Source organism: Aotus nancymaae, unplaced genomic scaffold (genome assembly GCF_030222135.1).
Source record: "Aotus nancymaae isolate 86718 unplaced genomic scaffold, 86718_ANA_hifiasm-v0.15.2.pri h1tg000058l, whole genome shotgun sequence".
Taxonomy (NCBI): domain Eukaryota; kingdom Metazoa; phylum Chordata; class Mammalia; order Primates; family Aotidae; genus Aotus; species Aotus nancymaae.
In genome coordinates this window covers 46,152,662-46,165,438 of record NW_026988472.1, presented here as the reverse complement: position 1 = coordinate 46,165,438, position 12,777 = coordinate 46,152,662, and the positions used below count along the sequence as shown (strand labels likewise).

The 12,777-nt window shown below is 38.9% G+C and overlaps 1 protein-coding gene across 12 annotated transcripts in view; it reads left to right on the top strand.

Annotated features, from left to right (window-relative positions):
* Window positions 1-12,777, top strand: part of FRMPD4 (FERM and PDZ domain containing 4) — a 900,683-nt gene that overhangs the window by 823,527 nt on the left and 64,379 nt on the right. For all 12 annotated transcript variants that reach the window (XM_012435175.2, XM_021674826.2, XM_064364515.1 and 9 more), the window contains one exon: window positions 12,684-12,729. In XM_012435175.2, coding sequence (XP_012290598.1) covers window positions 12,684-12,729 — 46 coding nt within the window. The remainder of the gene's footprint in view (window positions 1-12,683; window positions 12,730-12,777) is intronic.

Sequence of the window (12,777 nt, the reverse complement as noted above, 5' to 3'; positions counted from 1 at the left end):
GATGGTTTCCAGCTCCATCCATGTCCCTGCAAAGAACATGAACTCATCCTTTTCTATTGCTGCATGGTATTCCATGGTGTATATGTGCCACATTCACTGATGGGCATTTGGGTTGGTTCCAAGTCTTTGCTATTGTGAACATTGCTGCAGTATACATACATGTGCATGTATCTTTATAGTAGAATGATTTATAATCCTTTGGGTAAATACCCAGTAATGGCATTGCTGGCTCAAATGGTATTCCTGGTTCTAGATCCTTGAGGAATTGCCATACTGTCTTCCACAATGGTTGAACTAATTTACACACCTACCAACAGTGTAAAAGTGTTCCTATTTCTCCACACCCTCTCCAGCATCTTTTGTTTCCTGACTTTTTTTTTTCAGATTTTTTTTTTATTTTCTCAATAAAACCATGCTTTATTTCTAGTAGCTCGGCCAATGTTTTATGCAAAAGTTCTAGACAACTTAAATTAAATTATTTTAGACTGATTTTTGAAAATTATATTGAGGTTCAATTTCTATACCGTAAAGTCTACCCATTATGAGTGATTTATAAAGTGATTCTTGACAGATTTAGAGCTTTGCAATCACCACCACAATCTAGTTTTAGAACGCTTCCATCAACCCAAAAAGTTTTCTTGTGCATGTTTGCCCCAAATCCATCTTTACCCAGTGCCAAACAAACACTGACCAACTTGTGTCTCCGTAGTTGTCTTTTCTTGAAATTTCATCTTAATAGAATCATTCAACATATACTCTTTCACGTTTGCCTTTCACTTACCGTGTTTTTGAGGTTCATCCATGATACTGGATGCCTCTGTAGTTGATTCCTTTTGATTTCTGTAGTATTCTATTGTATGTATGAATATACCACATTTTATATATCCATTCACTAGTTCAGGGACATTTTCTAAGTTTTGGCTGCTATGAACATGCACATACAAGACTTGGTGTGAACATACACTTTCATTTCTCTTGGTTAGATACCTAAGAATGGAATTGCTAGGTCTTACAGTGTTTTTCACTTAAGTTGCCAAGCTGTTTCAAGTGACTCCGTCATATCACATCCCCATTGCAACGTATGAAGTTTCCAGTTTCCCCACATCCTTGTCAGCACTTGTAATAGCAATTCTAGTGACTGTGGAAAGTATCTCGTTGTGGTTTTAATTTGCATTTTCCTAATGACTAATGATGTTGAGCATTTTTTCATGAGTTTCTTAGCCCATCATGTGTCTTATTCTGTGAAGTGTTTATTTAGATCTTTCACCCCATTTTCTAGTTGGGTCGTCGTCTTATTGCTGAGTTGGAGGAGTTCTTTATATAGTCTGGATACAAGTCTCAGCTACTTGGGAGGCTGAGATCACTTGAGCCCAGGAGGATAAGGCTGTAGTGAGATTTGATGTAGCCACTGCACTCCAGTCTGGGCAATGGAGCAAGACACGGCCTCTGAAAAAAATTTTTTTCTTCTTCTTCTTCTTTTTTTTTTTTAATTGCATTTTAGGTTTTAGGGTACATGTGAAGAACATGCAAGATTGTTGCATAGGTACATATGTGGCAGTGTGATTTACTGCCTTCCTCCCCTTCACATATATGTGGCATTTCTCCCCATGCTATCTCGCCCCAGCTCCCCACCCCCTGCTGTCCCTCCCCTATTTCCCCGCAACAGACCCCAGTGTGTAGTGCTCCCCTCCCTGTGTCCGTGTGTTCCCACTGTTCAACACCTGCCTATGAGTGAGAACATGCGATGTTTGATTTTGTGTTCTTGTGTCAGTTTGCTGAGAATTATGGTTTCCAGGTTCATCCATGTCCCTACAAAGGACGCGAACTCATCGTTTTTGATGGCTGCATAATATTCCATGGTGTATATGTGCCACATTTTTCCTGTCCAGTCTATCATCGATGGGCATTTGGGTTGGTTCCAGGTCTTTGCTATTGTAAACAGTGCTGCAATGAACATTCGTGTGCACGTGTCCTTATAGTAGAACGATTTATAATCCTTTGGATATATACCCAGTAATGGGATTGCTGGGTCAAATGGAATTTCTATTTCTAGATCCTTGAGGAATCGCCATACTGTCTTCCACAATGGTTGAACTAATTTACACTCCCACCAACAGTGTAAAGTGTTCCTATTTCCCCACATCCTCTCCAGCATCTATTGTCTCCAGATTTTTTAATGATTGCCATTCTAACTGGTGTGAGATGGTATCTCAATTTACTTTTGATTTGCATTTCTCTAATGACCAATGATGAGCATTTTTTCATATGTTTGTTAGCCTCATGTATGTCTTCTTTTGTAAAGTATCTGTTCATATCCTTCACCCACTTTTGAATGGGCTTGTTTGTTTTTTTCTTGTAAATCTGTTTTAGTTCTTTGTAAATTCTGGATATCAGCCCTTTGTCAGATGGGTAAGCTGCAAAAATTTTTTCCCATTCTGTTGGTTGCCGATTCACTCTAATGACTATTTCTTTTGCTGTGCAGAAGCTGTGGAGTTTGATTAGGTCCCATTTGTCTATTTTGGCTTTTGTTGCCAATGCTTTTGGTGTTTTGGTCATGAAGTCCTTGCTTACGCCTATGTCCTGAATGGTTTTTCCTAGGTTTTCTTCTAGGGTTTTTATGGTGTTAGGTCTTATGTTTAAGTCTTTAATCCATCTGGAGTTAATTTTAGTGTAAGATGTCAGGAAGGGGTCCAGTTTCTGCTTTCTGCATATGGCTAGCCAGTTTTCCCAACACCACTTATTAAACAGGGAATCCTTTCCCCATTGCTTGTTTTTGTCAGGTTTGTCAAAGATCGGATGGTTGTAGATATCTTATGTTGCCTCCGAGGCCTCTGTTCTGTTCCATTGGTCTAAACAAAAAGTGTCAGATGGTATCTCATTGTGGTTTTGATTTGCTTTTCTCTAATGACCAGTGGTGATGAGCTTTTCTTCATATGTTTGTTGGCTGCATAAATGTCTTCTTTTGAGAAGTGTATGTTCATATCCTTCACTCACTTTTTGACGGGGTTGTTTTTTTCTTGTACATTTGTTTAAGTTCCTTGGAGATTCTGGATATTAGCCTTTTTTCAGAGGAATAGATTGCAAAATCTTTCTCCCATTCTGTAGGTTGCCTGTTCACTCTGATAGTTTCTGTTGCTGTGCAGAAGCTCTTTAGTTTAATTAAATCCCATTTGTCAATTTTGGCTTTTGTTGCCATTGCTTTTGGTGTTTTACTTATGAAGTCTTTGCCCATGCCTATGTCCTGAATGGTATTGCCTAGGTTTTCTTCCAGGATTATGGTTTTAGGTCTTACATTTTAGTCTTTAATCCATCTTGAGTTAATTTTTGTATAAGGCATAAGGAAGGGGTCCAGTTTCAGTTCTCTGCATATGGCTAGCCAATTTTCCCAACACCATTTATTAAATAGGGAATCCTTTCCCCATTGCTTGTTTTTGTCAGGTTTGTCAAAGATCAGATGGTTTTAGATATGTGGTGTTATTTCTGAGGCCTGTGTTCTGTTCTATTTGTCCGTATATCTGTTTTGGTACCAGTACCATGCTGTTTTGGTTACTGTAGCCTTATAGTATAGTTTGAAGTCAGGTAGTGTGATGCCTCCAAATTTGTTCTTTCTGCTTAGGATTGTCTTGGCTATATGGGCTCCTTTTTAGTTCCATATGAAATTTAAGGTAGTTTTTTCTGATTCTGTGAAGAAAGTCAATGGTAGCTTGATAGGGATAGCATTGAATCTGTAAATCACTTTAGGCAGTATCGCCATTTTCACAATATTGATTCTTTCTACCTGTGAGCATGGAATGTATTACTATTTGTGTCCTCTCTTATTTCCTTAAGCAGTGGTTTGTAGTTCTCCTTTAGGAGGTCCTTTACACCCCTTGTAAGTTGTATTGCTAGGTATTTTATTCTCTTTGTAGCAATTGTGAATGGGTGTTCACGCATGATTCAGTTCTCTGTTTGTCTATTATTAGTGTATAGGAATGCCTGTGATTTTTGCACATTGATTTTGTATCCTGAGGCTTTGCTGAAGTTGCTTATCAACTTAAGGAGATTTTGGGCTGAGACGATGAGGTTTTCTAAATGTACAGTCATGTCATCTGCAAACAGAGATAATTTGACTTCCTCTCCTCCTATTTGAATACACTTTATTTCTTTCTCTTGCCTGATTGCCCTGGCCAGAACTTCCAATACTATGTCGAATAGGAGTGGTAAGAGAGGGCATCCTTGTCTTGTGCCAGTTGTCAAAGGGAGTGTTTCCAGCTTTTGCCCATTCAGTATGATATTGGCTGTGGGTTTGTCATGAATAGCTCTTATTATTTTGAGATACATTCCATCCATACCTAGTTTATTGAGAGTTTTTAGCATGAAGCGGTGTTGAATTTTAACAAAGGCCTTTTCTGCATCTATTGAGATAATCATGTGGTTTTTGTCATTGGTTCTGTTTATGTGATGGATTGTGTTTATTAATTTGCATCTGTTGAACCAGCCTTACATACCTGGGATGAAGCTGACTTGATCATGGTGGATAAACTGTTTGATGTGCTGCTGGATTCAGTTTGCCAGTATTTTATTGAGGATTTTTGCATCAATATTCACCAGGGATATTGGCCTGAAATTTTCTTTTTTTTTATTGTGTCTCTGCCATGTTTTGGTATCAGGATGATGCTAGCCTCATAAAATGAGTTAGGGAGGAGTCCCTCTTTTTCTATTGTTTAAAGTAGTTTCAGAAGGAATAGTACCAGCTCCTCTTTGTACCTCTGGTAGAATTCGACTGTGAATCCATCTGGTCCTGGACTTTTTTGGGTTGGTAGGCTATTAACTACTGCCTCAATTTCAGAACTTGTCATTGGTCTATTCAGGGATTTGACTTTTTCCTGGTTTTGTCTTGGGAGTGTGTATGTGTCCAGGAATTTATCCATTTTTTCTAGATTTTCTAGTTTATTTGTATAGAGGTGTTTGTAGTATTCTCTGATGGTAGTTTGTATTTCTGTGGGATCAGTGGTGATATCCCCTTTATCATTTTTTATGTGTCTGTTTGATTTTTCTCTCTTTTCTTCTTTATTAGTCTGACTAGTGGTCTATCTATTTTGTTAATATTTGCAAAAAACCAGCTCCTGGATTCATAGATTTTTTTGAAGGATTTTTCATGTCTCTATCTCCTTCAGTTCTTCTCTGAAACCCTATGAGCCAAAAGAGAGTGGGGGCCAGTATTCAACATTTTTAAAAGAATTTTCAACACATAATTTTATATCCAGCCAAACTAAGCTTCATAAGTGAAGGAGAAATAAAATCCTTTACAGACAAGTGATGATAGATTTTGTCACCAGCAGGCCTGCTCTTGAAGGAAGCACCAAATATGGAAAGGAAAGCCTGGTACCAGCCACCACAAAAACATACCAAATTGTAAAGACCATTGACACTATTGAAGAAACCGCATCAACTAACAGGCAAAATAACCAGCTAGCATCATAATGACAGGATCAAATTCACACATAACAATATTAATCTTAAATGTAAACAGGCTAAATGCCCCAATTAAAAGACACAGAGTGGTAAATTGGATGAAAAGGCAAGACCAATTAGTGTGCTGTATTCAGGAGACCTGTCTCACATGCAAAAACCCACATAGACTCGAAATAAAGGGATGGAGGAATATTTACAAAGGAAATAGAAAGCAAAAAAAAAAAAAAAAAAAGCAGGGTGTGCAATCCTGGTCTCTGATAAAACAGACTTTAAACCAACAAAAATTTAAAAAAAAAAAAAAAAAGACCGGGGCATTACGTAATGGTAAAGGGATCAATGCAACAAGAAGAGCTAACTATCCTAAATACATATGCACCCAATAGAGGAGCACTCAGATTCATAAAGCAAGTTCTTAGAGACCTACAAAGAGACTAGACTCTCACACAATACTAGTTGGAGATTTTAACACCCCACTTTCAATATTAGGTCAACAAGACAGAAAATTAACAAGGATATTCAGGACTTCAACTCAGCTCTGGACCAAGTGGACCTAATAGATAGCTACAGAACTCTCCACCCCCAATCAACAGAATATACATTCTTCTCAGCACCACATCGCACTTATTCTAAAATTGACCACATAATTGGAAGTAAAACACTCGTCAGCAAATGCAAATGAATGGAAATCAGTCTCTCAGACCACAGTGCAATCAAATTAGAGCTCAAGATTAAGAAACTCACTCAAAACTGCACAACTACATGGAAACTGAACAACCTGCTCCTGAATGACTACTGGGTAAATAAAGAAATTAAGGCAGAAATAAATAAATTCTTTGAAACAAATGAGAACAAAGACACAACTTACCAGAATCTCTGGGACACAGCTAAAGTAGTGTTTAGAGGGAAATTTATAGCACTAAATGCCCACAGGAGAAAGTGGGAAAGATCTAAAATTGACACCCTAACATTACAATTAAAAGAACTAGAGAAGCAAGAGCAAACAAATTCAAAACCTAGCAGTGGACAAGAAATAACTAAGAATTGTTTTCTAATCTCTTTGAAGAACCTTTAAGTACAGGAAGAAGAAAGAATCCTATGTGTGCATGTATATACCTATGAAGTGAGAGTTCAACACCCTTTCACTGCACCTTAATGCCTTTCTTTCTAAATAAAAATACTGCACATCCATCTTTCAAGAAATTACATTAGAATGTTATTTCACTGTTTATAAAATGCTTTCATATATAATCCCAAATTAACTCTTCATTTGCTTTTTAAAAGCCTAACATTGCAGCCTTCACAGATTGATTATTTACTTCAACTTCTGAAGTTTAAAATAGTACAGTTAACTTGTTTGGACTTAATGTAAAGCAAGACTCTCAAATTCTGACATGAAATGCCTTCCTGTATATCTTTGTTATTTGATTTTTATTTTGTTTGGTTTCCCCAGTTTCTGAGGAAATCTCAATGCCCATGACTGTTAAATTAGTATCAGTGTCTCAGTTGATCAAGAGATCTATTTAAGTTAGTCTAGAAAGAAAATACACACTAGCATATGCAAATATTATATATTGTAATTTTAAAATCATATAAATATAAATATAAAATGAGAAAGGCAGTGGAAGAAAGATGTCAAACTATGCTGCTCTAAAAAAACAGAGAACACCAGCCTTAGCTTCATTGTTTAGCGAGATTGTAATACTGGAAACTCTACCTCATTGGAAGCTGGGCTTCTTCCTCACTTAAGAGGAGGTTGCTGCATCAGATGACATCCAATGAAGTCATAAAATGGGATGTAATGCCAAAGCATGATCTAAAACCATTGATGCTGGGTATCCCAAACATGTTTCAAGGGACTCTCCATCAAAAAAGGATAAGAAGAGACCCTTGTCAAAGAAATGAAGAGAGAGAAATTGAAGGCACGTTTTACGGGAGTGGTTTAGGGTTGGATAGACTGTATTCCCCTACAGAGATCAGCACTGTGATTCAGGGATGAAAATGATGTTTTTAACAATCTCAACTATTCAAAAAATATTGTCACAGCAATTTGAAATTACTCTTCAAAAGTAGAAAATTTATGTGGAATTTATTATGAAATAAGAGTTATCTAAATTTAGTTTCAACTGGATTTTTAATGGTCTCTAGCTGTTTTAGGCCATCCCAGAAAGAAGTTCCTTTGATGGCTTGAACGTGTCATCTTCCACTCCTGATTCAAATCATTCTGTTGAGGCTGTTTTTAAATGGTGTAGATTATTGTTTTGTTTTGTTTCTCCTCCTAGGATTTTTGGGTAAGGAATTTTAAGGGATCCAAAACATTATAGAGTTAATTTTTCTTGTTTGGCAGGTTATAATTACAGAATTATAGACAAGAAAAAAAGAGAAGAGAAGCATGTCCCTAGTCCTGATGATAAGTAACATATTGGAATATTTTATTTCAATTCAGACAACTTCATTTATTCATTAAATAGTAAAATTAAAGTCAATCTAGATTATGTCTCAGGTAATTTACAGAGCATTACTATAGATGTAAAGACATTAAATAAAATCAAGATATTTTGAAAAATAATTCCCATTTGCAAATTAATAGTGTGCTGAGCAGTGCTTCTTCCAGAATTTATTGACAGAAAAAATTCTGCACAAGGTTAAGTCATGAATGGAAACTACTTTTAAGATACATATGGATTACTAGGCTAGAAGTCTGTCTTTATTTGTGTGGCAGACAAAATATAAGATGGGCCCCAATGATCCCTGCCCCTTATATTCATAGATTTGTGTATTCCCCTCCCTTTTAGTTTGGGTGGGGTCTGTGACTTGCTTCTAACCACTAAAGTTGGTAAAGGTAATGGGATGTCACATCCATCATTATGTTACATAAGTTTGTAGCTTTCATCATGCCAGCAGACTCCCTCCCTTGTTGGCTATGATGAAGCAAGTTGCCTCACTGGCAAGATGGGGAGACCCACATGGCAAGGAACTGAGAGTGACCTCTAGCCAACTACCCACAAGGAACTGAGACCCTTGGTCTAACAGCCTAAAGGGGATTGTCATCATGCCAAAAACCACTAAAGTGAGCTTGGAAGTGAATCCTTCCCAGTCGAGCTGTCATATGGGACCCCAGCCCTGGCCAAAACATTGCAGCCTCAAGAGATGACATGAAAAAGATGACCAAGCTAAGCCATGCTCATATTTCTAACTCACATGAACTGTGAGATAATAAGTAGTATTGATTTAAGCCACTACCTTTGTGGGAATTTGTTATGCAGCACTAGATAACTGATAAAGCTAATGTCTGTGGTCGGCAGAGTAATGATCACCTGACAGATCTCCTCGTTCTAATTTCCATAGTCTGTGAATTTCTTTGCAGATATGATTAAGTCAGAGATGAGTTGATTATCTTAGATTATCCAGGTGGGCCTAATGTAATCACTAGGTCCTTATAAATGAAAGAAGAAGTGAAAGTCAAGGAGAGATTTGAAGATGCTACTGCTGGTTTTGAAGATGAAGGAAGGGGCCATAAGCCAAGGAATACAGGCAGCCTCTAGAAATTGAAAAAGGCCCAAGAATGAGTGCAGACCAGCCGACACCCTGATTTTAGCCCAGCAAAACTAATTAGAGACTTCTGACTTCCAGAAATATAAGATAGTACATTTGCATCATGTTTAAGCCACTAAGTTTGTGGTAATTAGTTATAGCAGCAATAGGAAGTGAATACAGGGTCTATGCTTATTAGCATCAAGGATGACTAACAAGAGTCCTTCTCGAGGGCCTTGTCTGCTCCTAACAGCTACTGCACTGAAGCTGTGCATATCAGCTTCCCTTTCCAGAAGTGAACAAATAAATTCAGTGCCACTGAGCATTGCTTTAGAGAAAATTAGCATTTGTCCCACAGCCTTATGGGCCTATTCATTCTCCCACCCACCCTATCACTTTACAGTTTTTTGTCTGACTGTTATCCCTCATTCTCTTGTTTACTGTTTTATTGTTTCTTCTCAAGATTCTAAGCCTCCCTGTCTTAGTCAAAGGGTGTTTGGACTCAAAGAATATGACCAAATGAAGCCAGTTTAAATAAAGAGAAAATGAGAATAAGTAGATCAAGCAGGTCTTGGAGGGTACAGTCATGAGTCAACTATGTTCTTTCCCCCATTGCCCATTTATAACAGCTCCCCAGGGCCAGTTCTTCCTTAGCCCTCAACAGAATCTCAGGCAGTTCCCATAAACATATTGAACAGGTTCAGAAAAGTTCTCTACTCACTTGTACACTTGTAATCACAATTTGTAATCTGTAATTGCAACGTTTGTCATGTAATAGTCAAAACTCCCAACTCCACAAAATTCCTCCCTTGTGCCCACTTCAGGTCTGGGAAGCCTGCAGTGGGTTAAGGGGCATTGTCAATGTTTTCTCTACTGCCCCAGCATTCTGCCCTAGCGTTAGCTCCTTCCAGATTGAAATGAGGCCAAGATGGTGAGGTAAAAAGCAAGAAATTTTTCACTTGATTGGCACCAGTGTAATCCAGCAATCCAGCATTAGTTTCTTCTGTCGGTGGAAGATGATGATGGTGGAGTCTTTTCTTGTGGCTGGCTTGCATGGATTCCTGGAAGATTTCTTTGTTGAGTTACTCCAGTTGCAGCCCCCTTGAGTCAGGCAGAAACCAAGGGCTGACTATGCCTAATGTTCCTTGGCTTCTATATATTTCTGCAAAGGACCCCTTATCCCTCAAAGTAGCTCAGTGGATCAGGACGTCCCAGGCCAATGTTTCTACTGCATCTTCCGAGAGTCTCACACTTTGGGCCTGCCTCAGTGTAAGGGTAGTAATTGCACAAACGTAGCCTCTGCTCTTTGAGCATGTACTGCTTCTGACAGCCTCTCCCTGTTGCCTTTTTTTCAGTTTGTAATGAAGACATGAGTCAGATCCCAAGATGAGTAAGGGGTAAGGGTTCCAAACTCTGTTTTTCAACACCTTCTTTGAAAATCCTGCAGCACCCTTCTTTGGCATGTGGGAGTGATTGGCATGTATTGGCATTGGGCCTCAGCTGATTCTGTCAGTCCATCTTAGCATTCTGGAACATATGGGCACATATGGCTTCGTCTTTTTTTCTGCCTAGGCTTAGGTTAGGAATCCTAAGGGATCTGAAGTGCTATGGAGTTAATTCTTCTTGTCTGGCAGGTGATGATTATGTACTTAAGATGAGAGAAAACAAAAGTAAAAGCTTTTTCTCAGAATGATGATAGATACCATGCTGAGATCGTTTATGTGAATGATTTTATTTCTAGCAAAATGGTGAACAACTAGCGCTCAGGAATGGTGGAAACCAGGCCTGTTCAGGGGATTACTGGCATCTGTAATCTTGACTCTGGTGCTGAGTCATGAATGTGACTTGGCTCTCAACTCTTAGTCTCTGTGTCTCCTAGTTCTGATTCTGGAGAGAGGAAATCTGATTGGTTCATTCCAACATTCAGGTCCAATGAGCTGGGTGCAGAGAATGAGTTCCCAGGGCACACTGCCTGCTCCTGAGGGCTCTGGGAGCAGACTTAGACAGGACAAGGCAGGTACGGCAGATAGTTCCACTAATATGGCTGCCACACTGACACATTCTTTGGTCAATGGGGTTATAGAGCATTTGTGATCTGGTAAGTGTTTCTTGTTGCCTGTGAATGAGGGAAACTTGAACAAAAAGTAAGAAATAGTGCTTTGCTTCTGTTTGTGTTGCTTTCCACATATTTGCCTCATATCTGTTATCCTGGACATGGACACCCAGTTTGCCTCCGACACTTCACACCCACACGTTCTGCTGCAAGGAACATCCTCATCCACCTCCCCTTAAAGGCTAGCAGCAGATTTTTTCTTTGTGATATAAAACCAGAGTGGACTGGTTGAGTCATGGTGTTCATGACACTGAAGTTGACCTATTGAAGCTGGATTGCTCCTCCAAACTGCTACACTTGTGTATACTCCCACCAGCAATGCGGATCCTTCATCTTATCCAATGAATTCTCATTTGATGGCACTATTGCTCTGTCTACTGCAGTCATTGGGCTTCCTGCCAGCCTGGGTGACAGGGAACTTGTGGGAGCAGACGGGCCACCGTCAGCACTGTACTACCTTCCCGCACCCCAGCACCGTTATCCTAAATGTTCTGAGTCTTCCTGGAGTTTTCTTTCTATTACTTCTTTCCCTGCCCTCTTGATTCCTCTCTTTCTCTACCCTGCTTTCTACAACATGGTCCAGCCCAGCCAGAGTGAGTCAGCTGAGCCACAAATCAGTTAGTGCTAGAAATGTGATTTGCAGTGGCTTCTTCAAGGGAACAGCCTTGCCAAAGATCTTCCCCTTACTCATTTGGGCAATAAATCAGAAAAGCCGGTAATTAATTACAACCTAAAGTAGAAAAAGTCAGCTCTTCTTTATCAAAATGGCAACTGACCTTTCTCCTAGTCATGATTTAAAAAGGAACAAAGAAAGGAAGAAAGAAAAACTATTATAATCCATAATATGATTTTTCCTCAAAGGTTTGAGTTACTTGGAGGGAATTAGATAAACCATTATATTACATTGTTCTGCTTTTAGCCATGAAGTGCAGCCTATTGTGAGTAATATTTCCCAACTGGTGCCTGTCTGAAATATTAATCATCCCAGGGTCCTAGTATTATGACCAGGGACTTACTAAGCCACACAGTATGGGAACTGATGTTTGCTGGGATGCTACTTCTTTATAAGAAACCTACAATAACATTTCTCTTTCAGGATGCTGATCCTGAGAGGTAATGATGTTCCATGAATTGATAGAATTTTTAAAAATCTCTTCCCCTGACAGAAAACTACAGAGAAATTTTTAAGCAGCAAAGAAAAAGAGGCTAAAGGAAAATCAGAAGGGGAGAATCAATTCTGAGAGCAGCAAAAAATGTAGAGACTTAGTTGATGCTTCTAAAACTGTTCTTCCCTTTCTGGGTTTTATTTTAAGGTCCTGCTGTTTGGCAGCACAGCTAATACTGCCCAACGTAAACTTGCCAGGGAGCGTTCAATTGGGCAGTTTGTTAAATTCAGGAAACACTTGATTTTGGCTTTTTGTGTGGTCTGAAAGCCTACATCTGAGCTATTTGATTTACTGTACCCTGGGAGTCCAGGGAACATTCACACTAATGTATCACACATTTTGTTTTGAAAGAAAACTCTTACTGATTAGAGTCCAGGCTCAGTGCATATCATAAATATGTTTGTTTTTCTCTCTTACAGAAGCTGCAAAGAATCGATACTCCTCACTGTCATTCAGCCTTACCCTGTAAGTGTTTGGTGAATAAAAGTGCCACTTAATGTTCTCAGGCTTCTT